At 49.2% G+C, this 26,116-nt stretch overlaps 1 protein-coding gene across 1 annotated transcript in view; it reads left to right on the plus strand.

Moving 5' to 3' along the window:
- NLRC5 (NLR family CARD domain containing 5) overlaps nucleotides 1-26,116 on the plus strand; it is a 111,548-nt gene that overhangs the window by 7,062 nt on the left and 78,370 nt on the right. The window contains 5 exon segments of the mRNA XM_065898366.1: nucleotides 1,174-1,237; nucleotides 1,472-1,532; nucleotides 2,477-2,534; nucleotides 7,505-7,583; nucleotides 16,759-16,979. Of these exon segments, the coding sequence (XP_065754438.1) occupies nucleotides 1,174-1,237; nucleotides 1,472-1,532; nucleotides 2,477-2,534; nucleotides 7,505-7,583; nucleotides 16,759-16,979 (483 nt within the window).

Raw genomic sequence — 26,116 nt, forward strand, 5'->3', positions numbered from 1 at the left:
GAGGGAAGGCTAGGCAGACCGAGGATTCTGAGGCTGCCAAAGATGGTCCAGCCTGGGAAGTTTGCTGGCTGGGGGGGCCCAACGCTAGCCTAGCTCCTGGCTGGCCTGGGCAGCACATGGGCTCTGCCTGGAGGCCGAGGCTGCCCTGATGTGGTGTCAGGGGACTCTGCAGCCTGTGATTCTGGCAGTGTGTGGACCAATGCCCCTGAATGCTACCTATCTTTCCACAGGCCGCTCCTGCATCTCCAAGGGGAGTGCAAGTAAGTACGCTGCCTCTGTGGCCCCCCTTTCTACTTGTGCCCCTTCCTGTTAGCATGAGCCCCAGGAGTATGGAAGGGTGGTGTGTCCACTGCACCTCCGAGGGTCAACCCCAGACCATGCCTGTGGCAGCCAAACCTGGGGGATCAGTCTTTTCAGTGGGGTCATTACCTACCTCTCCCCATCAACGCCCCCTTAAAGGCTGGAAAAAAAAAGAATCGCTTACAGTTACTGAGAACTTGCTATGAGCCAAGCACTTTTCCAAGCCATTTGCATGGATTAGTTAATTTACATCCTCACAACCCAACCCTGGAAGGTAGATTGTGTTATTAACCCCATTCTTACATATGGGCAAACTGAGGCACAGAGAGCTTAGGAAGGAAAGAAAAACTCATCTGCTGGCATCCCAGGCATCACACAAGTTCGCAGCTACAGTTCCTAGCCAAGCTAAGTAACTGGCTGAGGACGCACAGCTCGCCACTGGGGGACGGGGGCAGGATTTGAAACCAGCAGCCCCCCTGACTCTGGAACCTGAGATCCTGAGTGCTCTACTCAGATCTTTGTCTTGGCCAACCCTCTGTCAAATTGCTGTGAGCACCCCTGATTCAGGCCCCTCTCTGCCCATGGAGCAGATGGACACATGTGTGAATCTGGATTCAGGCATATCCATATGTGTGAGTGTAACAGGTATGAACATCACGGGCAATGGGGCCTCCCGAGGAACTCTGGGCTGATTAACACTGAGGTCCGAGGCTCCTTCTGAGGCTCAGTGTTCTTAGCTGTGAAATGGGGTTGTAGCTGGGTTATAGGAGGATTCCAAGGCTGGCAGAGCCCTGAGCAGTGCCTGGCACACAGTAGGCGCTCAATGGACGCACAGGACTGGAGCACCGCAGCACTTGCTCCCTTCAGGCCCAGGTGGACCAAGCAGCTGTTCACAGACTTCATCTCCTTCACCCTGAAGCTGGTCCTAAAGGGACAGGTGAGTGGGGCTCGCCTACCCCTCTGGCCCGACCACTCATTGTGGGGAGCAGTCCAGGGTTATGCCCCAAGGTTGGGTCCTCCTCCCCCCATTGCCCTTCCCTGAGAAACAGCCACCACTTCCCAGTGTGGTCAGCCCCCTGTGCCTGTTCCCAGCACTGCCACCCCCACGTGGCCCTGCCCCTCTTCTGGTCTCCTTCCCAGCCTGGTGAGCCGCCTGCCCTGTCCGCCCCAGATCTGCGAAGAGGTCTGCATCATCTCCACCATCATAGCCAACTTAGTCCAGACAAGGGCTGGTGAGTGTGCTTTGGTCTGCATGCCTTGGGAGGCAGTGGTGGGAACCAGGAGGCCACCTTTGGTCACTGTGCAACCTTGGGACGGTCACGCCCCCATCTGGGTCTCACAGCTCCTGTGTGGCTCTACCGTTTGGTGATTGGTTATGGTCAGGCTATGGCAAGTCACTTCCCCTCAGGGCTGCTGCCTGTCAGGCTGTGTGACCTCGGGCAAGTCACGGAACCTCTCTGAACCTCTGTTTTCTCATCTGCAAGATGGGGGTGATAATAGCAACTACCCCATACGGAGGTTGTGAGAATCGAGTGGAAAAAAATGTAAAGAAAATGCTTAAGATGGTACCCGGCCCAGTTGGTCCCTGTTATTACTACTGCTGTTACTAGCCTGGTACCCCCAGCACGAGCATACTGTCAAGTACTTCTCAAGCAGCAGCAAACAACAGGTGAAAGCTAAGAGGAAGAAAGTGGTTTGGAGATCTAAGACTCCCTGAGTCTCTTCCCTCCCTTCCCATACAGCCTTGGGCTAAGGGGGAACTCCCACAAGGCTGTGCAGTGAAGAAAAAACTACTCAGGACTCAGTTTTCTCATCTGTCTAATGGGGACATCACCGGGCCTTTGAGAGAGACCCAGGACAAGAGGAGAAGGTGATCTGAGAGGCAGGAAGCACTGTCCCGGTCCTAACACGAATACAAGCCAATGTTTGCAGAACGTGCTACCAACCAAATACTTGACTTAGATTAACTGTGGAATGCTCACAATCACCCAGCAAGGAAGGTAGTGCTAACGCCCCATTTTATGGATGGAGAAACTGAAATTTAGGGAGTCGAGGGGAACCCATCCCCCCTCCCCCAAGCTGGGAAGCAGAAGAGCAGAATTTGAGCCTGGGCCATCTAAAAATTCCAAGTCCCTGTTCTTACTACGTCATAACTGCTCCCCCTGTGGTTGGCCAGCAGAGGGGGAGGTGGCCAGGCTGAGCGACGCGCCCGGCTCTTTGGACCCTGGCACGTAGTAGGTACTCAGTGAACAGAGGCAATAAAGGACAGTGAAACCCACTGGGTAGACCCTCTGGGCTCCTGTGGGGGCCTTAGGAGGGGAGACCCCTGGTGGCACCAGGTCCGGGGCAGTGTGGACTGGCAGTGGAGGGGTGGAGTGGAGCATAATTGCGTCTTCCTGTGTGCTAGATCCTTCCCCCGACCCCACTCCCATCACTGCCCAAACCTGGAACGGGAACCTTGCTCGTCTCTCTGGGAACACCACGCCAGGGGCTGTGCCATCAGAGTGCGTGTAGGCAAAGCTAATGCGAGGGTGAGGCCAGCCTCCCTGGACAGGCCCAAGCAGCTGCCAGAACACAGACAGGGCCAGGGGCCCAGGGGGCCTCACCAAGGGCGTGGCTCTTGAGGCAGTACTACTACACTCCCCCGCCACCCTCCAGCCCCCGTGCTGGTTCTGCACCAGGAGTTGGAAACTACCTCCCGAGGGCCAAGTTCATCCTGCTGTCTGCTTTTATAAATAAAGTTTTATTGGCTCATGACCACACCCACTCATGTAGATGCTCTTGCCTGTGACTGCTTTTGCCCTGCAGTAGCAAAGTGGAGTCGTTGCACAGAGACTGCATGGCTCGCAAAGCCTAAGATATTTACTATGTGGCCCTTTACAGATAAAGTTTGCCGACTCCTGGTCTGGCCTGTTGAACTCCATGACGCAGACCAGAGCTGGCGGTGGGGGCAATCTCCAGGTTTCTCTTGGGAGAAGATTAGGAGGAAAATCAGAGTAGCTCATGTTACTGGGCGTTCACCCACTTTTACCAGATTGTTCCATTAAATACATAGCTCTGAGGTGGATGCTCTCATTGGAGACGAGGACACCGAGGGTGCTGGGGGTGAGGCTCGGTCCCTGCCCACGGATCACCCAGCAGTAGAGGGCTGGGATCACAGCCCACATCTCCGACTCAGTGCCACACTCTGAACCACTCTTCTAGAAGGGCTCCTGCAGGGCAGGGCCACCCAGACAGACAGAAGTTGAGAAGAGAGAGAATGACAAAGTGCACCCTGTGCACCCCAGGACCCATTTTACAGATGGGAGCCCTGAGGCTGGAGGCTGGGGCCACCTGTGAGTGTTGGGCAGGGCCAGAAGGAGCAGGTGACTCAGGGCAGGCGCCCCATCCTGAGGCTCCACCCTGATCTCTCCCTCCCCACAGCCAACATCCCCTTGGATGCAGACGTCAGGTGGACGTTTCCCTGACAGGATTGCCTGTCATCAAAACCACCCACCTAGGGTCCCATCACGAGGTGGGAGTGGTGGGAGGGCAGCCTCCACGCCCTCTCCAGCATCTGTTATTTGTAGACTTTTTAAAGATGGCCATTCTGACCAGTGTGAGGTGGTACCTCACTGCAGTTTTGATTTGCATTTCTCTAATAATTAGCGACGTTGAGCACATTTCCATGTGTCTATGGGCCATCTGTTTGTCTTCTTTGGAGAAATGTCTGTTTAGGTCTTTGCAGCTCATAATCTTAAGCTTGCCCTTGACTTGCTCTTCTCATCATCCCCATTACGGAGTCCCTATTACGTCCTCAGTATTTCTGGAGCCTGTCCACTTTTCTCTGTTTCCATCTCCACCTGGGCCAGGCTACCATTATCACTTGTGGGGACCCATCTACAGCCTCCTGCATCCTGACATCTCCTGAATCTGTTCCCCACAGTAGCCTCCAGAAGCAAAGCTGATTGTTCACTTGTCTGCTTAAAACTCATCAAGAATAAAAGTCTTAGGATAAAAGCAAAATTCTCTGACATGGGCTCCAGGGTCATGTATTTTCTGGCCCCTGTTTACCTCTCAATCTAGTTGTTTTGGACTCAGCGTAAGCATTCCGTTTAAGGGATGGTGTCTTTCATCAGCTTTGGAAATTTCTCAGCCACTCTTTCTCCAATTATTGTCTCTCCTCTATTTTTTCTATTCTTAACGTCTTGAATTTCCACTAGACGTATGTTGGGCCTTCTCATTCCATTCTGTGTCTCTTAGTTGCTCTGTCATAGTTTCCATCTCTTTCTATCTCTACGCTAAATTCTGAATCATTTCTTCAATTATCTCTTTCAACTCACTCATTCTTTTTATAGCTGTGTCTCATCCGTTACTCATTCACTGAGTTTTTCATTTTAAAATTAATAATTTTCATTTCTAGAAATTCTATTAAGTTCCTTTTTTAAAATTGAAGTATAATTGACCTTCAACACTATGTTAGTTCCAGGTGCACAACACAGCGATTATTTCTATAAATTACAGGATGATCACAAGTCTAAGTACCATCTACCACCTGAGTTATTACAATATTATTGACTGTATTCCCCATGCTGTGCATTTCATTCCTGTGACTCATTTATTTTATTTTTTTTAATTAATTAATTAATTAATTTTTGGCTGTGTTGGGTCTTCGTTGCTGAATGCAGGCTTTCTCTAGTTGTGTTGAGCGGGGGCTACTCTTCGTTGTGGTGCGCGGGCTTCTCATTGCAGTGGCCTCTCTTGTTTCAGACCACGGGCTCTAGGCACATGAGCTTCAGTAGTTGTGGACCGTGGGCTCAGTAGTTGTAGCCCACAGGCTTATTGCTCCGCAGCAAGTGGGATCCTCCCAGACCAGGACTTGAACCCGTGTCCCCTGCCTTGGCAGGCAGATTCTTAACCACTGCGCCACCAGGGAAGTCCCCATTTATTTTATAACTGGAAGTTTGTACCTCAGTCTCCCTCACCTATTTCATTCATCCCTCCAGCCCCCTGCCCTCTGGCGACCACCTGTTTGTTCTGGGTATCTACAAGTCTGTTTCTGTTTTGTTATGTTTGTTCATCTGTTTTGTTTTTTAGATTCCACGTATAAGTGAAATCATACGGTATTCGCCTTTCTCTGTCTGACTTATTTCACTTAGCACAGTACCCTCTGGGTCCATCCATGTTGTTGCACATGGCAAGATTTCATTATTTTTCATGGCTGAGTAATATTTGTTATACCACATCTTCTTTATCCATTCAACTATTGATGGACACTTAGGTTGCTTCCATATCTTGGCTTTTGCAAATAATGCTGCAGTGCACATGGGGGTGCATATCTTTTGAATCAGTGTTTTTGTTTTCTTTGGAAAGATACCCAGAGGTGGAATTGCTGGATCACATGGCGGTTCTATTTTTAATTTTTGAGGAACCTCCATACTGTCTTCCATAGTGGCTGCATGAGTACGCATTCCCACCAACAGTGCACAAGGGTTCCCTTTTCTCCACATCTTCTTGAGTTTATTTTCAAGTTTTCCTTTTCAATTCTATCGTTTGTTTTTTCCCCCTGGAGTCCTATGCTTTCATTATGGCTCTATTTCTTTAATCATTGAAAAGTTAGTTCCTTTGTAGTTTCTTCCATGTTCTCTTATGTCAGAGCCTTGGGGTGCTTGTCCTCTTGTTGGTTGTGTTTGCTAGCTCTCTCTTGTGGTTTCCTTGTGTGGCTTGTAATATTTATTTTCTTAGAAGCTCATCTTCAGTGGAATTTGGTTTTTCTGTGGACAGACTCTGCTCCCTGAATCACCCACATTTCCTTAGAGAATAATTTTGCACTTATTACTGCCAGGGACCCCAAAGGTTACAGCATTCATTCCTTCCTGGCTTTGTAGGTCCATTTCTCAGTTCAGGAAGTCCTGCACCATGCTGGAAGTATAAATACATACATAATTCAGAGCTGCACATCTGAATTATGCTGAACCCGAGCTGCAGGCTCGGGTTCTCAAGTTATACCCTCCCAGACCCACCTTGACGTTTCTTGTGGCTTCCTTTGGTGGGTGAAGTCATTTGGTCTCCTTTTCACTGAAAGGAGGTATTTCCATCCCCCCTCCTCTCACTTCTCTCCCTCTGATACTGTTAAAACCCCATTTTAGTGTGGTCTGAACCCACATCCAGTGCCTGTCTCTGGGCCACCTTACTTATGGTTTTAGCTCTCATTTCCTTTTTCATCTTTAGTATCTGGGATTGTCCCTTTTTTTGGTTTGAGCTCAGCTGTGTATTAAACAAAACATTTTGTTGCAAGGTACCTATTGGTTCAATTTTTTGATGGGGAGAGGTCTCCCTGAGCCCAGCCTAACAGTCTGCAAATCGGAGGTCCTGCCCTCCTGCCCAGGCCACCTCGGGCCGTACTTCCCAGCCCCTGGCTGCCTGTGCATTCTGTGCATTGACCATGTTCCCCACCCACCACAGGGCTTTTGCACATGCTGTGCCCCCCTGCCCAGAGGTGTCCCCTCTTCCTTGCCCCATCTGATTACTCCTTATCCTCAGAGAGGGCCTCCCCATTCCCTAACTAGGTGAGATTTGCTCTCCAGGGCTCTCAAACCACAGCCCGGTGCATCCATCCTTTAAGACGCTCCTCAGGTGCCATTTTACATTTAGTTCTGGGATTATCTGATAAACGTTGAGCCTCCTGAAGGTAGAGACCAGGTCTATTGAGCTCTGCACTGTCCCCCATATCCTCACCCAGGGCTGAAGCATAGTCAGCATTTCATGAATATTGTTACACAAAAGCAATGGCAGCTTCTTTTGGAGGGTGACCATGCGCAGGTCCTTCTGCAAGTTCTTTATGTTGATTCTCTCATTTAATCCTTGCAACAACCCTCGGAGGTAGGTACTATTATTATCCCCATTTTACAGATGAAGAAAGTGAGACATAGAAGGCCTTTCCACACACTAAGAGATGGGCAGGGCAAGGGATGACTTCACTATCACACAGGTGAGAAAACCAAGGGCCAGAGAGGGCAAGAGTGATGCCCAGGTCACTGGCAAATTAGTGATGGGGTGGCCTGGGCCCCAGCCACTGCTCTAGCTGCTTCCTTTTTCTCTCAGCCCTGGGAACCCCGAGTCAGCTTTGTCCCTTGTGTCTCCAGAAGCAGTGGCCACAGCTGTTCTGATGGGCCCCCATCCTAGCCATGGGACCCCCTCTGTGTCTCCCACTGCTTTCCCATAGCTTCCCCGCCAACCAGGCCCAGGTAACTGTCTACAGCCTCAAGATGTGCAAGCTCTACTGTCAGAACAAGGGTATCATGGTTCTTCACTGACGGTATAATTCCCCTCCCTACGCCCAGGCAGCCAACTTTTTGTGGCTTACACTTTTTTTTGGCTGCACCAGCAGCACGTGGGATCTTAGTTCCCCGACCCGGGATTGAAGCCACGCCCCCTGCATTGGAAGCACTGGACCACCAGGGAAGTCCCTGAGGCTTACACTTGAAGAGGTGAAGTGGGTACAGACAGAGGAAGGCAGGGAGATGGGGAGGCCGGTAGTTGGCAACCCCTCCACAGATGGACCTCTGAAACCTCCAAGTTCTTCTCACTGCTTCTGCTGTGATTGGTTGTTTCTAAAACATGGCTGTCCCCCTGATCATCAAAATCACACAATACAAGTTATGAATGGGGTACACATGGGAGTTTTGACAGTTTTAGTAATATCTTATTTCTTAACCCCGGTGGTGGGACGTGGGTGTTTGGAACATAGGTCCCCAAACCACTGTTGGTCTCCATTAGGGCCACATGACTTTCCAAATCCAGAATTTTGTGTATTTTAGAAGGTAGTACAAGTACATGCACCCTGGATGTATTGCAGGACACCCGCATGGGGTCTGGGGTGGCACCCCACAATCAAGTCCACTGACATTTCTCTGCATACGAATTTTCACATAAAACAAGGTAAGTACTATAAACAGCCTTCCATCCAAATGGCCAGGTTTGCTGACAAACTTAAGAAAGCAACTTGTAGTCTTCAGAGCGTGTTTGATTTTGTCATTGTAGGTAAGGAATTGATGATCAGTACTACTCTTAATGCCCCTCTTCATACATGAAAACGGCAGACAAAAGTAATGTAGGCACAGAGTGGAAAACAGAGAAAAGTATAAGGAAAAGAAACCACCAGTCACAACCATGGCACATTTGTTGTAACTTAAGAGATTAATGTTGGTATATTGCTATTAACCAAACTCCAGACTTTGTTTGAATTTCACCAGTTTTTCCACTGATAGACTTTTTCTGTCCCAGGATCCAATCCAGGTTAGCACACTGCATTTAGGTTGTTTTTCTTTAATCTTTTTAAATTTTGTATTATTTATTTACTTTTTTTTAAATCTAGGAATCTGTAAAGTTTAGAGTACTCTTAACACCCAGCTGTAAACTCCACCTCCCAGAATATCCCATTTCATTTCCCCTCCCCTGACTTTTCTCAGAGTCCCCTGTTGTTTCTGGGTCCTGAGGACTTCCCTTCTTGCTTTTGAGTCTGACTGTGGACATACATGCTTTTTAGGAATCTATTAACCAAGACTTCTATGTGCTGGAGTGCTTCCAGAAGGCAGTTTGAACTGGCTCTTAAGGGGCAGGGAGAGAGCCAAGCGCAGGTGTCCTGTCTGGGGAACAGCAGTGACAGGACCAGGGGGAGGAAGGAAGCCCAGCATGGCTGAGGGAAGGGTTGTTTGGGGGTAAAGGAGTTGCAGATCAGGCCAGGAGTTAGGTTGAGATCATGTCAAGGAGACTTAAAGGCCAGAAGGAAGCAGTAGAAGCTCCAGAAGGCTTTGGGGTGGGGTGTGGGAGGAGATGCCTTGGTTGGCACTGGTGCGGGATGGCTGGATTGGGGAGGCGTCAAACTGAGCATCTGCTAAAATGGTAGAGAGCGGCGTGGCCCTCAAGGGTCAGCTGGACCCACCCCTTCACTGTACAAAGGGAGTTCCAGGGGCTGAGAACTAGAAGGACATTTGTTTAAGGTCACGTGTCACATTCATGTCAGAGTCAACAGTTTCTGTGGCCCCAGCATTTTTATGTATGGATGGATGTATTTTCAACAATATCTGTTGAGTTCTTACTCTGAGCCAGGCCCATATGGTTCATGACTTTGTGAAGCTTATAGTCTAGGGGACATAGGCAGAGATAGATAATATCTAGCCAAACAAAAGACTATATAACCACTAATTGCGCCTGGAGCTATGAAGCAAAAAGGGGTGGGTGGTTGGGTGCTTATACAACTCATAACCCCAAATCAAGAGGCTATTTGAAAGTTATCTAGTGCTATGGGTCTCAAACTTTGGCCTGTATCAGAATCACCTGCAGGGGTTGTTAAAACACAGATTCCTGGGCTCATCCTCAGAGTTGCTGGTTTGGTGAGCCTGGGGTAGGGGCTGTGAGTCTGCATTTCTAACAAGCTCTCTCCCAGGTGGTAAAGCTAATGCTCCTGGTTGAGGATCCATACTTGGTCTCTGGAATGTAAAAATGCAGCTAAATCCAACTGCCAGAAGATGAAGTGTCACCTTGTTTTGCTGATGGTTTCATTTTGAAGGTGGAGGAAGTGAGCCATGCGGGAAAGTCCTGGTGCGGGTTCAAACCAGGAAGAAGCTGTTGGGAATGTGGATGAGTGAGAATCCAGGAGAGGACGTGCCACATAATCCCCAAGCAGCAGGTCCTGGGAAACTCCCTTTTGTTTGTAGAATATCAATGCTAGGCTGACCCCAAGAGTCCCCAGGGTCCACCTCTCCCCACACCTCTCCCATCACTCAGCATAGAGAGTTGAGGGTCCTGGGCTTGGGGGTTGCTCTCCGCTCTGAGGAGGGCCTCTGCTCACAGGGAACCTGGTTTCTCTCCCCAGGATACCACCTGTGGGCTGCAGTCTGCAGGCCTGCGAGACTTGTAGTTGCCCAGCCTCAAGACCATTGGGGATCTTGGACAGGGGATCTTAAGCAAAAGGTTCTGGAGCGACACCTCACTGGTTAATGCCGGACAGGGCGGGGGTGGGGCGGGGAGAAGGAGGCTACCATTCATAGCGTAATTGACATCAGGTGGGGTCATCAGTTACCAGGGAAACCAGCAGCTGGGGCGTGTCCCTCACTGACCCTCCGGTTAAGGACCATCAGGAGGGCAGTTGTTTCCCTTTAATAAACTAGCAGGTGGAGCCACTCTGGCCTAAGGATTAAAATAAGCACTAGCTGGGTGGGGCGGGGTGGGGGGGCGGGGGGGCAAACGCGTTACCGTGAGTGGGGTGGAGGTGAAGCGGGATCTGGTGGAGCACGGGATGTACAAAAAACAAGAGAACTTCTCGAGTGGCCTGACCACACACCATCACTACCACCCAGGCCTCCTGCTCCAGAAAGGAGAACTTAAGCCTCTTGGATTCCCGGTATGTCTGCAGAGAGGGGTGCGTGGTTGACTCAGCAAATCCCTCCCTTGTCCCTCTGGTGTCAGGCACGGGGTGTTGGTGGGGAAATATGGCTGCTTCCCTCCAGGACTTAGGACCTGACTTCTTGGGGGAGAAGACTCCTCCTAGAGTCTTAATTCAGAGGAAGAGGCACCATGAAGGAGGGAGGGAGGGCATAGCCAGAGGAAGGGCCTGCCCGAGCAAAGGCCTGGTGGCTGGAATGGCAAATCTCATGAGAGAGCTCAAGAGGGCTCTCTGTGGAGGGCCCTAAATATAGACGGAAGCACTTGAAATAATTCCTAGAGTGTCTTTTCTGGGGGATTGGGAGCACAATGGAGGGCCAAATTCTCATCTTTTTGACTTCAGGATTAAACTGAGTTTTTCCACATTGACCAAGGTAGGTGGTCTTGGGTGCACCTGGAGAAATAAGCGCCATAGCGGGACTTCCCAGGCCGGCCAGTGGTCAAAGCTCCGCACTTCCACTGTAGGGGGCAAGGGTTCTCGGGGTGCGGCCAAAAAAAAAGCCCCGTGTACCTCATGTCTTAAAGAAAGTGGACACAGAGTCCTAAAGGAAATCAGGCAACGGGACCAGATGGTCCCTCCCTTATCTTGTGACCCTTCTGCCTGTGTGTCTGTTGGGACGACGCTGAGATTGCAGAAATGGAACCCTGGTGGTGTGGATTAACGGGGTGGGGAGGGCAGGAGAGCACTGGCCAGCTGGCCGCTCGCCGGGCCTTGGTTCCTTGGATGGGATGCAGTCACAGCCTTCCCCAGGGCCTAGGAGGGACCACTCGGGAGAGGTACCATTTGGGGGATCGGGACAGGAAGAGAGGGCGGGTTGAGATGTAGTTTTTCATGGGCATATAGATGAAGGCCCTGCAGGCTGTGGGGCCATCTGCCCCATGGGTCACCTCTGTGCCCCAGGGAGCACTCACAGTGGGCTTGTCATCTGAGGAGCAGTGTTGAGTCTGCCCAGAACCTCCTGTGGACAAGGATCACCACAGTGGGCACCCCTGAGGTCATGTCTCGAAAGTCTGGGCTGGAGGAGGCTTTGGGGACACATGCCTGACAGGGAGGCTCTCATTCATCTTCTAGGCCCTTCCCAGGTGGAGCTGCAAGTGCCCCTGATTCTCCAGTCATCGAAGCTTAGCAGTCCTGGGTCCCCTTCCCTCAAGGTGCCTCCTCCTGTGGGTGGCAATGCACACCCATGACTTGGCCAGAGCGTGGATCCCTGTTCCTGCTTCACTGGAGAATACTGTCTCTGCCACCCCACGGATAGCTCAACCCCCCTTAAGGGCACGGGTCTTCTAATGGCACCCGATGTGGCAGGAAGAGCCCTGGGCTGGGAGGCTCGTTCACGCCCGGCCCCGAGCCTCAGTTTCCCTTCCTATAAAATGAGAGTTAGGCTTGATGATCCCCAAATTCCCTTTCCATGCTGACCTTGTAGGATATTTGTCCACACGAGATGACTCTAATGGTGGAGTCTCAGGCTCCATTACTGGGGCGTGCAGGGGGTATTTTGGAGAAGGCCCTGCCCAGAGCTTTCTGTTTCCCCACAGGATACGCTGAGCTGACCCTGCTGTCTTTTTGAATATCTGCCTGTGCGTGTGGCTTTGGTAGAGAGAAAGGGAGCAGGAGCTGGCTGGGTTTCTTTCTTTTTTTTTTTTTTAAGGAGAGGTTTTAAAATTTTATTTATTTATTTATTTATTTTTGGCTGCATTGGGTCTTCCTTGCTGCGCGTGGGCTTTCTCTAGTTGCGGCAAGTGCGGGCTACTCTTTTTTTTTTTTTTTTTTTTTTTTTTTTTTGCGGTAAACACGGGCCTCTCACTGTTGTGGCCTCTCCCGTTGCAAAGCACAGGCTCTGGACGTGTAGGCTCAGCGGCCATGGCTCACCGGCCCAGCCGCTCCGCGGCATGTGGGATCTTCCCAGACCGGGGCACGAACCCGTGTCCCCTCCATCGGCAGGCGGACTCTCAAACACTGCGCCACCAGGGAAGCCCGGGGGGCTACTCTTTGTTGCGGTGCGCGGGCTTCTCATGGCGGTGGCTTCTCTTGTTGCAGAGCACAGTCTCTAGGCGCACGGGCTTCAGTAGTTGTAGCACGCGGGCTCAGTAGTTGTGGCGCACGGGCTTAGTTGCTCCGCGGCCTGTGGGATCTTCCTGGACCAGGGCTCGAACCCGTGTCCCCTGCATTGGTAGGCAGATTCTTAACCACTGCGCTGCCAGGGAAGCCCTGGCTGGGTTTCTTAGCCTCCCCATCGGTCAGCAGAAAGCGTCTTCAGACCATCTCTCTTCCCTCCCCCACAGCACTGGGCCCTCTTCCCCACCCACCCACCCACCGAGGTCCCATCTCCTGTTCTGACCAGCTTTCTGTATGAGGTGTCACCCATTTTGTGTTCATGTGGTTCCAGTGCTGGATAGGAAATATGGGACCATAGGGGCTTCAGATCCGGAGGATGGCAGGGAGGGTAGGGCGCCCTCACAGAGGTCTGGTTTCTGGTAGAAGAGGAGGAGGATGGAGCCTCTAAAAAGCAAATCAGACTTTAACATGGAAGAGTAACCTCTTATGAGCACCAGCCAGACCACCTTATGGTGCTCAAAGCGTGTCTTCTTCCCACTCAGGCTAGAATACAAAAGGTTTCTTTCTGCCATCTCAGTCTTGGGAGGTACCAGGCTCCAGGGAGGGTGTGTGAAGAAAATCCCTCGCTGCCACATTGGCCAAATGGAAGGGGGAAAAGCATAGGAAGACACTGGCACGTGCAGAGTCCCTAGGAGGAACCATGAGAGAGTCAAGAAACTTAAAGGAGGCCGGAGTAGCACGGACAGCAAAGAGGAGAGGGAGAGAGAGGAGATCAGGGCCCACACCATGAAGGTGCAGAGGGAGCCTGGCCTTTATTTTGATGGGCAGGAGAGACGGCCAGGAGGCAGGATCTGGGGTGGAGCTTCGCAGAGGGACACCTCTTCAGGTTTGGGAAGACTTGAGGGGAAGGCACCATCTTCTGAGCCCGATTCCTTCCTCCTTGGTCCCCTCTAAATGCTCTCTTGGGCCTGTTTCTCTTCCTCCCTCAGGGTCCAAAGAAAGGGTCTGACCCACTAAGCTGACCAGGAGTGCTCCTGGGGGCTGGAAGGCAGGGCCCTGGCACAAAGAGTCAGAGTGGTTTCACCAGTCCCCAAGTCCTGAGTCCAACGTGGAAATTCCAGGCCTTGGTCTGTAAGCCTCCAGGATAGTGACACCAGTTGGGAGACTCACTCCACTCAAGAGAGCACCCCCAAGAGGGTTGGGAAGCCCAGGCCCCCAACTTGATGCCCCAAGGACAGTATCAGGATGACCTGGCAGCCCCGGGCAGCTCCTTCCCCAAAATGAAAACTTTCACCATCACAAGGGGCAGATAGAGAGCTTGCTTTGAGTTGGGTCCTTCTAGCTGGGACCCTAGAAGGCCCTGGGGCTCATTTCTGCTCCAGAAAGGTGCAGCCCCTCAGCTTCCTTTGCCGCCCCAGATGCAGGAAAGCGTCTCAGCCAGGTCTGCACAGGAGGATTTACAGACGTGGAACCCCAGAGTTTGCCAGGACAGCACCAACCTGCTGGACCCCTCCCAGTCCTGGCCCTTCCATCCAAGCCCAGAAACTCAGACTAGGCCTACGACAAAAGACCAGGAAGTCCCCCAGCATGGGTGGGGGCATTTGCTGTTTCCTCCAAGGAGGAAACAAGGGCTGCCCAAGGCCAGGTCCTGTGGAAGCACATCCTGCCCCCTGGGCTGCTGACCCAGGACAGGATAGGCCCCTGGTATTCGGGACCAACCTTGGGCAATGGTGAACGCAGAGGGAAGGCTTGGCCTTCAAATCTGGGTCCAAAGCCCAGTATCCTGAAATACTAATTTTGGGTCCCTCTGTGCCTCAGTTTCCTCATCTGTTAAATGGGATGATAATAATACCTTCCACATAGGGTTCTGGTAAGGACTGTGTTAGCCTAGAGGGAGTATCACATGGTGACCAAGAGCAGGGGTTCTGGAGCTGCCCTGCCTGGGTCCAAATCCTGGCTCCTGTGCTGCTAGCTGTGTAATCTCGGCATGTTACCCTCTCTGTCTCTGTTTCACCTGTAAAAATGGAGATAAAAGGGCTGCCATGAGGATTAAAGGAGCAAGCCCATGTACCCAGAACACTGTCTGGTATGTCCTAAGTGCTCACAAATGCCACCTATTGGCTATACTCCACAGAGATGGTACTTGGTACACAGAGGTGCCCAGTAAATGTGGGCTCCATCCTCTGGTCCCTGTGACTCTCACATCTTGTGTTTCCTACCCCCAAATCCAAACACCCAAGATTCCCTTTGATCTCCCACCAATAAAATCTTATTAGCTTGTTCACACTCAAGTGTAAATGATGGACGGCCATTTAATTTATACCAAAGGAGCATATGCACACCTTCAGCCAAAGGAGCAATGCTGATGGTGGACTCCAGGCCACAGGCCGGGCTGGGGGTAGGGAGCATTTGGGAAGGTAGCTCTCCCAGAGTCCTTCAGTGATAACCAGCTCAGCAGGCCAGGTATCTCCAGGCTGGAAAGGGTATTGGGTTTAAGACCCAGCTCTGCTCCTGATTGCTGTGTGACTTTCAGCAACTCACTTGACCTGTCTGAATCTCAGCTTCCTCATCTGCCTAATGGGATAACTTGTCTTCTGCCATCCTCAAGGGGCTGTCCAAAATTAAATGCATCTGAAAACGGTCTGCCTTTGTCTCTCAGGATTGTGGTTATTTGTCCATGTGTCCATCTGCTCTTCCCAGCCTGGATGGGGAGCAGGTGTTCAGTGAACATGAGCTGAACTGCAGTGCACATCCTGATTTGGGGCATAATCCCTCCTGTGCACCCAGTCACAGCCACATTCGCATTCTCATCCATTCCCCACCATGCCCCGCAGTGGCCTGGGGAAGCTTGGAATACCCCATTTAGCAGATGAGGAAACTGAGGCCTGGGGAAGTCAGGGCATTTACCTGAAGTGGTGGAGCTGGTAATCACCCACAAGCACTTGACTGCAAAATCCGTGCTGTCACGTGATTTCTGGTTATCAGAGTTGGTGCTGGAAGGGGAGCAGTTTCCCTTCTCACAGGGATGTGGGACCAGCAGAAGGAGACAAAAATACGAGGACACCTACTGGCTTCAGGCACAGGCTACATTAGCCTGAACTTCAGGTCATCAGATTCTCGTGACCTCTCTGCGTGGAGGGGTTATCCTACAGATGGCAAACTTCAGGCTCAGCGAAGTAAAGGCATTTGGCCAGTAAGTTGAAGAGGAGGACTTGAAGCCAGGGGTGTCTGACACTGATGGTTGTGCCTGTGACCATTACCATGCAGTGCCCTCACCCACACTCACACACACCCGGCTGGCTTGAGAGGCAGGGGGATAGAAGAGCTGGGAGTGGAAGCTGCTACCCTGTGGGGATGTCGTGGGAAGGTGGGTGGATGATCTTCCTAGAGGGCAGACCTGTCCACGGGGATGGATGTATCCTCTGCAGGACAGGAGCTCCTGTCCCCAGAGGAATGCAAAAAGCCAGGGAGGTTGTAGTCAGCTCTCAAAGGGTAGTGGACTAGTGGCCACTCAGGATTGCTGCTGACCCCTGCCTGGGGGAGGCTTCTCACCCTCCTTCTGCTTCTCCTGTCCTCTTTGTCTCATCTCTGCCTGTGTCCCTTGTGTGACTTGGACAAGTTCCTTCACCTCTCTCCTAAATTCATAGCGTTTAACACCGTCCAAAGGGCCAAGGGCTCAGTAAGGGCAATTATGGTCATTTTTCTTTTCTCCCCTCCCTCCATCCTGAAGAGCACTGAAGAAAAGGAGGCTGGACCCCCTGGGTTCTAAGTCTCCTCCTGCACAGCGAGCATTTCCTTCCTATCCTGTCCCATTCCTCTTAGTCTCCAGAGAGGCAGGGAGAGCCGAACTCAGCCCGGGGTCTACTGGCGCGACCCGGGTGTGCCAACCCTCATCCCTTCGCCTCAGTATCGCATCCAGGAAAGGGGCGAGCGCTCCCCGCGCCCCTTGGTGCCGTCTCTGGGTGTCCTCCGCACAGGTGGCTGAGCTCCAAGAGGCGCGGGACGCGGGCCCTGCAGGAGGGCGTGTGCTGCCCCCGCCCATCCCGCGCTCGCGCCCTCGCCGGGGCACCGAGAACCCACGTGATTTCCCGGCAGAGGCAGCCGGCTCCCCGCACCCGTCGGCCGGCTGCTCTCCGCGCCTACTTTCAGTTTCGTGCTCAGCGCGGCGAAGCCGGGAGCGCAGCCGGGAGCGCAGCCGGTGAGTGACCACCACTTCGCGGGGCAGCGGGACTCGGCTGGGGCGAGCTGCGCAGGGAGGTTCGGGGTGCAGACGCCGCGCGGAGCGGGGAGGAGGGTATGCCAGAGGACTCTGGAGCTGGACGTACCCATGGCCAGGTAGCTGACCTGATGGATGGTCGGGCCGACGGACGGCTGGACTGATGAACGGGTGGGCAGATGGGGCGCCGATGGTGGGGGAGCGCTCAGCCTGCCACCCTGCAGAGTTTGGGGGATGAGTTTCGAGCCGCAGAGGAAAGCAAGTCCGGATCACCCGGGTTGGGTTTCGGGACGCGGCTGCGTTCCCGCTCCCTCCCATTCTTCCCCACCTTCGCACCGCTCCTGTCACCTCCTGGAGCTTCAACTTCTAATTGTCTTTTAAAGAATTCAGAAGTCCCCGCTGCTCATTGCGTGGGACTTTTTAGCCTAAAAGAGCTTTTTATGATGGACAGTTCCAAACATGTGCAAAAGTAGAAGAAATAGGGGCTCCCTGGAGGCGCAGTGGTTAAGAATCCGCCTGCCAATGCAGGGGACACAAGCCCTGGTCAGGGAGGATCCCACATGCGGTGGAGCAACTAAGCCCGTGCGCCACAACTACTGAGCCTGTGCTCTAGAGCCCGTGCTCCGCAACAAGAGAAGCCACCGCAGTGAGAAGCCCATGCACCGCAACGAAGAGTAGCCCCCACTCACTGCAACTAGAGAAAGCCCGTGTGCAGCAACAAACGCAGCCAAAATAAATAAATAAATAAAAATAATAAATAAAAGTAGAAGGAATAGAATTAGGTTGAGCTGTACAAATATGTCAGTTTTGATATAACCAAGCCCCACGTAACCGCCACTTAGGCTTCAACAGTCATCACCCCAGACCAGCCCAGTTTCGTCCCTACCACACTTCATTTTGAAACAAATGGCAAACAGACACAGCAGCATCTCAACTGAACTTTCCCACAATGTACTAAAGTAAGGAGATTTAAAAAAGACATAACCACAATACCATCAGCATAACTTTAAACATTTTAACAGTAATTCCTTAATGTCAAATCTCCACAGACTATTCCTGATGAGCGTTTTAACCTCATAAGTAATAGGTGAACACATGGGTGCCCTTTTGTTTACATGGGTGTCGTTTTGCTACTTGCTTTTTGCCTTTCCAAGTCGTTTTCAGCCATTTTCTCACCCAGGGGGCCAGGACCTGGAGTTTGCTGGGATGGCCATTTGGGGAGGTGCAGGGAGGCCCCCCACCTTCAGCACCGTTTGTATCCATTTTATACGTTGGGGTTCTTATGTTTCCTTTTTAAGAGGTTGGGGGTTCTGCAGGCTTCAAAAGCAGTTTGAAAACCAGCACTTCCAAGCCTCCCAAACCTGGGGATGGCAGGAGGTAGGGTGTACCCGGCGCCAGTACCTGGAGCCTCATCCCTCCAAATTGCTTTTCTTTCTAAGAAGCAGTAAGCTCGGAAAACACTAGGCTTGGTCTCTTACCAGAGAACAGAGCAGGGGTGAATCTGATGATTTCATGGTGCATGCAGGCCCCCCATCCAGCGTGCTTTCCTCAAAACTTACTGATAGCACCGACTGGTCATTGATTATGCCCACCTGCCTCCCCTCCAAAGCACAGCACCAGGACTTCCCTGGTGGCGCAGTGGTTAAGAATCCACCTACCAATGCAGGGGACACGGGTTCGATCCCTGGTCCAGGAAGATCCCACATGCCATGGAGCAACTAAGCCTGTGTACCACAGCTACTGAGCCTGTGTTCCAGAGCCCGTGCTCCGCAACAAGAGAAGCCACCACAGTGAGAAGTCCATGCACCCCAATGAAGAGTAGCCCCCGCTCACCGCAACTAGAGAAAGCCTGTGCAGCAACGAAGACCCAACGCAGCCAAAAACAGAAACAAAAACAAAGCACAGCACCAGTTAGATTGGAGCCTGGCATGGGAGGCAGAAGGACCAGGGCTCTCAGCACCTTGAATTTGCTATTTTATCTCAGAACCTCGGTTTCTCATCTGTAAAATGGGGATGATAACGTGTCCTTCAAGGTACCGCACCAGCATGAGGAGTGATGGGTCCTTGATGAAAGCAGACAGGCGGAAGGGAAAGTTCCTTGGAAGAGTTTCCCAATATGCTTAGCCATATTCCTCCACCAGATACAGAGGTGCCTGGATGTTTGTAGGGCCAAGTCAGTCTCCTTACACCCAACACATATACCCACCTCCCCTCTGAGAAAAATTCAGCCAAATTACTTAGTATGTCTTCCCCTGTCTGTTACGGATTGAATTGTGTCCCTGAAAAAGATACGTTGAAGTCCTAACCCCTCTACCTCAGAATGTGGCTTTATTTTGAACAAAGGTCGTAGCAGATGTAATTAATTAAGATGAGGTCATACTACAGTAGGTGGGTCCTTAATTCAGTATGAATGGTGTCCTTATAAGAGAGGAGGCCAGCATAGGAAAATCGAGATACATGGGGAGAAGACAGCCATGTGACACAGGCAGAGATTGGAATGAGGTATCTACAAATTAAACAGGTCCAAGAACTGCCCAGAAACCACCAGAAGCTAAAAGAGGCATGGCAGGGCCCACCCCTAGAGGCTTCAGAGGGAGCATGGCCCTGCCCACACCTTGGTTTCAGGCTTGGCCTCCAGAACTGTGAGAGTATAAATTTCTTACATTTTAATCCACCCAGTTTGTGGTTCTTTGTAGCAAAGCTAGGAAACTAATTTGCCATCCCAGAATCTCTCCTCTGCTTTCCAGAGTCCCACTAAGGATTAAGCAAATTAAATACAGGTGCAAATACTTTGTAAAAACTTTTTGGAGGCCTTCTAAGGATGTAAACTACGGGTTTTCTTTACCGGATCTATTTTTTGAGTGTTGCTGGTAGCCCAAAGTCTATCTTGGATGAAACTCAGTCTGCAAGGCAAACACCCAAATGATTTGAGAAGGAAACAAACAAACAAAAAGTGAAAAATTGATCAGTCTGATGGTTAGTGCAGGCTGTCTGGAGAAGGGAAGGCTTTTGGTCCCTCAGACCACCCTGAAGATCATATCTCTGCCATCCACTGCCCTTAAAACCAGGAGGAAGTGGTGAGGCAGGCAAGCACTTGGTTATATGTGGGACTTGTTACCCATATAATAAGCATGCTTATGTAACCTGTATGCCATCTGGGGTTTCCTAGATCCTTGAGAGCTGGGTGAAATTGCCATGAACCCCCATTATGCTCCTTTGGGGGGCCCTAAGTATTTTCAAGCTCTCTGTGGATCTGGAAGGTGGAGATGAATGTCAGAGTAGTGCTTCTGGCCATCTCTGACCCCAGACTCTTCTTCTGCTCTGCAGTCATCCTCTCTCACTAGTAGAGCAGGGCATGAAACCAGTAGGTTTCCTGGGGTGAAAAGATGGGAGACCTGTGGAAACCTGAGTTCACTCATTTACCCTGCCTGTTTCAACACTGATGGGACTCCTGCTACATCCTGTGAGTCACTCCAAAGTCTTCTGATAAATTCCCAGACACAGGAGTCTTTCCCAGAAAGGTACTTAGCAGCCCCTCTGGCTGGGATGCCTCTGACATTTGGCAAAGGAGAACCTCAATGAACTTGAGGGAACGTTGAGTTCACACTCAGATGACCTCTATTCTCAGTTTGCTTTTCTTCCTTCCAGACTTTTTTCTATATGTGTATATTCCTATCTTTTTTAGTGGACTCATAACATAAAAACCAAAATGGAATTAATACTTTTTAAACTAAATAACATGGAATTATGTATTAAAGGAAGATTAAATGCTATGATATCCTTTTTTTAATTGTTTAGTTTTTAGTAGCTAGTACATTCACATAGTACAATAATATAAAACAAATAAAAAGGTATGTAATGAAAAGTAAGTCTCCCTCCCTCCCCAGTCTCCTGGACACCTGATAACCCTTCCTGAAAACAACCAATGTTATCAGGTTCTTATGTCTCCTTCCAAACACAGTCCAGGTGGGCACATGGAGATATATATATATATATATATATATGTATGTGTGTGTGTGTGTGTGTGTGTGTGTGTGTATACACACACACACACACATATATATCCCCTTCTCACAAGTGGTAGTATACTGTATATAGTGTTTTTTATCTTGTTTTTTTTAATTTAATGTAATTTGGAAATCTTTCCACATCAAAACAAAAAATTCTGCCTTTTTTCTTTTTAACAGCTACATAGTATTTCAGTGCATGGCATAATTGATATAACTCTTGTTGGGCATTTAGGTTGTTTCTCATCTCTTGTTATTTCAATCAGTGCTGTAACAAATATCCTTGTTCAAGCATCGTTTTTGCCTACATGAGAATCTTTAGGGAAAACATCCAGGAGTGTGTTTGCAAGGTCAAGGGGAAAATATGCAGCTTGAACTTTGATAAATCTGGCAAATTACCCTCCTTAAGTGTTGTACTAATTTTCACTCCCACCAACATGTATGAGGAGGCCAGCTTCCCACCCATTCCCCAACACATGTTATCAAACTTCTCCATATTTGCAGATCTGGTAGACAAGTAATGGTGTCCTATTTTTTTTCATTTCTCTTATTATGAATGATTTTGGGCATCCTTTCAAATATTTAAGGCTCACTTATAGTCCCTTTTCCATAAACTGTTCATATCCTTTGCATACTTTTCCATTGAGTTGTTGGTGTTTTTCTTATTGAGCTGTAAAAGCACTTTACATATTAAGGAAATTAGCTCTTTGTAGTATGAGTATACTGTCATCTTAAGTGGCTACATAGTTGTCCAAAGAATGGCTGAACCGTAATCTTTGTTAAACATTTAATTGGATCTTGTTTTCTCCTACTACATATGGACTGTTTCCTCTGTTTTATATTAAAAAAACAAGAGGTAACATTTTAATTCTTTCCATAGCCCTTCCCAGAATTCCTCTCAGAGAAGCAAGTATTTCTGGAAAAATACCTTGATAGGATTGGAGTGGGTGGGACCTGTGTGCAAAGAGGTCAGCAGGGACTGGGACATGTCGGGGCAGGGCAGACTCGTGGCATGGAGCATGTTTATGGGCTGGGAGTGCAATATTTGCCCCTGAAAAGAAGGAAGAAGGAGAGAGGAGAGAAGGGTGGATGAGGAGAAGGTAGAGAGAAGGTAGGCCACACAGGAAGAAGACCCCCAGAAACTTCTTGGGGGTAGGATAGCCAAAGGGCATTTTCGCTAGGGTGATGCCCCTACTTCCTGCGAGGTGGGTAACTGACAGCACAGACTCCAGCACAGGCTCCATTCTGCAACCACTAACCCGCTCAGCACACATTTGCTGAGTTTCTACATGCCAGGCCCTGCACTAGGTACTGGGCTACAGCTAGGAGTACGACAGAGTCCCTGCCCCGGGGAGCTGATGTGCCAGTAGAAACAGACAGTACACAAGTACACAAAGATGTGCGGTAGACATCAGGTAGTGGTGACTATGGTGCAGGAAGACAAGGCAAGCAAAGGGGCAGGCATGCTGGGGGCAGAGGGAGGGTTGTGTTTGGAACAGAGAGGCCAGGCATGACCTTTTCATAAGGGGCTCTTGGGACAATTGAGGGGAGTGAGGCAAGGAGTTGTGAACCATGATGGTGCCTGGAGTGGAGAAGGGAGGGGAGGAGGGAGGGGAAGGAGGAGTTGTTAAACTCACAGTTGTTTAAGCCTCTTATGAGTGAATTTTTTACCTGTAATTTAACAAAGGGCTGGACCTGGATCAGGAGCCCTCTGTCCAAGGAGCTCTGCCTATGGGGAGGCCGTAAGCTGCCCCAGGCCATGGTATTTCAGATGTCTGTCTGAGCCAGTTCATCTGTAGCAGGAAAGATGGGACTGCCCAGGTTGACATCCAGCCTTGCGGTGAACATCCTGGTGACCAGAGCTCTGCGCGCAGTCTGGATGGTTTCCTTCAGCTCCACTCCCATATTCTAAAGCGATATATGGACTTTAGTTTTTTTTTATTGTGTTAAAATACACATAAAATTTCCTATCTTAACCATGTTTAAGTGTACTACAGTTCAGTGCTTTTAAGGACATTTACGTTGTTGTGAATCCATCACCCCCGTCCATCCCCATGACTCTTTTCATCTTGTGAAACTGAAATCCTTTGCCCATTACCCAGTAACTCCCCATTCTTCCCTCCCGCCAGCCCCTAGCAACCATCATTCTACTATCTATCTCTATGGATTTGACTACTCTAAGTATGTCCTATAGGTGGAATCATACATTATTTGTCTTTGGGGGACTGATTTATTTCACTTAGCTTAGATGTCCTCAAGGTTCATCTATACTGCAGAATTTCCTTCCTTTGAAACGCTGAATAATAGTCCATTGTGTGTATGATCACATTTTGCTTATTCATTCACCCATCAATGGACACTGGTTGCTTCCATGTTTTACCTATTATGATCAATGCTGCTATGAACATGGGTGTACAAATATCCCTTCAAGGCCCTGCTTTTAATTTTCTTGAATATATATCCAGGATCCAGGGTCATAGGATAATTCTATTTTGAATTTTTTGAAGCACCTCCATATTGTTTTCCACAGCAGCTACACCATTTTACATTCCTACAAAAAGCGTACAAGGGTTCCAGTTTCTCCACATCCTCACCAGCACTTTTTGTTTTCTGGTTTTTTGATAGTTGCCATCCTAACGGGTGCGAGGTGGCATCTCATAGTTTTGATTAGCATTTCCCTAATGATTAGTGATGTTGAGCATCTTTTCATGTGCTTATTGGCCATTTGTATATCTTTGGAGAAATGTCTGTTCAAGTCCTTTTCCCATTTTTGAATTAGATTGTTTTGTTGTTGAGTTTTAGGAGTTCTCTCTATATTCTGGATATTAATTCTTATCAGATATATGTTTTGCAAATATTTTTTCCCATTCTATGGGTTGCCTTTTTACTCTGTGGGTAGTCTTTTGATGTATGTTTTTTAAAATTTTCATGAAGTCCAATTTTTCTGTTTATTCTTTTGATGTCTGTGCTTTTGGTGTCATCTCCAAGAAATCACTGCCAAACCCAGTGTCACAGCTTTCATCCTATGTTTGCTTCTAATAGTTTTATTATTTTAAGTCTTACGTTTGGGGCCTTGATCCATTTTTGTTTTTTTTTTTTTTTGGTTTGTTTGTTTAAATTTTTATTTATTCATTTATTTTTGGCAACGTTGGGTCTTCATTGCTGCACGTGGGCTTTCTCTAGTTGCGGCGAGCAGGCTTCTCATTGTGGTGGCTTCTCTTGTTGTGGAGCCCGCCTTCTCTAGGCGCATGGGCTTCAGTAGTTGTGGCACTTGGGCTCAGTAGTTGTGGCTCGTGGGCTCTAGAACACAGGCTCAGTAGTTGTGGCGCATGGGCTTAGTTGCTCCGCAGCATGTGGGATCTTCCCAGACCAGGGATTGAACCCATGCCCCCTGCATTGAAAGGCGGGCTCTTAACCACTGTGCCACCAGGAAAGTCTCCCTTGATCCATTTTGATTTAGTTTTTATATATGGTGTGAGGTAAGGGTCCAACCTCATCCCTTTGCATGTGGATATCCAGTTTTCCCAGTACCATTTGTTGAAAAGACTGTCCTTTCCCCATTGAATGGTCTTGGCATTCTTGTCAAAAATCATTTGACTATATATGTGAGGGTTTATTTCTGGGCTCCCTATTCTGTTCCATTGGTCTGTATGTCTGCCTTTATGCCAATACCACACTGTTCTGATTACTGTAGCAAGTTTTGAAATCAGGAAATGTGAGTCCTCCAGTTTTATTTTTTTTTCAGGATTGTTTTGACTATTTGGGGTCCCTTGAGATTCCATATGAATTTTAGGATGTGTTCTTTAATCTCTGCAAAAAAGAAGTCATTGGGATTTTGATAGGAATTACATCGAATCTGTAGATTACTTTGGGTAATATTGACTTCTTTTTTTAAGGAAAATACATTTTTAGTTTTATAATATTTTCTTATTTATTTGGTTGCTCCAGGTCTTAGTTGCAGCTCTCCAGCTCCTTAGTTGTGGCACGTGGGCTCCTTAGTTGCGGCAGGTGGGCTCCTTAGTTGCAGCTCACCGGCTCCTTAGTTGCAGCACATGTGCCCCTTAGTTGCTGCTCACCAGCTCCTTAGTTGCAGCTCGCCAGCTCCCTAGTTGCAGTATGCGGACTCCTTAGTTGTGGCACACGAACTCTCAGTTGTGGCATGCATGTGGGATCTAGTTCCCTGACCAGGGATTGAACCTGGGTCCCCTGCATTGGGAGCATGGAGTCTTAACCACTGCGCCACCAGGGAAGTCCCAATATTGACATTTTAACAATAGTGAGTCTTCCAATCCATAAACATGGGATATGTTTCCATTTATTTATGTCTTATTTAATTTCTTTCAGCAACATTTTGTAGTTACATTGTACAGATCTTTCACCTCCTTGGTTAAGTTAACTTCTAAGTATTTTATTCTTTTTGATACTATTATAAATGGAATTGTTTTGGTTATTTCCTTTTCAGATTGTTATCTTTCATATTTAGAAACACAACTGATTTGTTTGTGTTGACTTTGTATCCTGCTGCCTTGCTGAATTCATTTATTAGTTCTAACAGGTTTTTTGTGGAGTCTTTAGGCTTTTCTACATAGAAGATCCTGTCATCTGCAAACAGATTATTTTACTTCTTCCTTTGCAATTTGGATGTCTTTTATTTCTTTTTCTTGCCTAATTGATCTCACTAGAACTGCCAGTTCTGTGTTGAATAGAAGTGGTGAAAGCAGGCATCCTTGCTTTTTCCTGATCTTAAAGCAAAAGCTTTCAGTATTTCAACATTGAGTATGATGTTTGCTATGGGTTTTTCATATATGACTTTTATTATGTGGAGTAGTTTCCTTCTATTCCTGGTTTGTTGAATTTTTTTTAATCGTAAAAGGGTGTATAATTTTGTCAAATGGTCTTTTCTGCATCAATTGAAATGATTGTGTGGGTTTTTTCCCTTCATTTTGTTTTGGTTTTTTTTGCGGTACGCGGGCCTCTCACTGTTGTGGCCTCTCCCATTGCGGAGCACAGGCTCTGGACGTGCAGGCTCAGCGGCCAGGGCCCAGCTGCTCCGTGACATGTGGGATCTTCCTGGACCAGGGCATGAACCCATGTCCCCTGCATCAGCAGGCG

The sequence above is a fragment of the Phocoena phocoena genome, chromosome 20, assembly GCF_963924675.1.
Source record: "Phocoena phocoena chromosome 20, mPhoPho1.1, whole genome shotgun sequence".
Classification (NCBI taxonomy): Eukaryota; Metazoa; Chordata; class Mammalia; order Artiodactyla; family Phocoenidae; genus Phocoena; species Phocoena phocoena.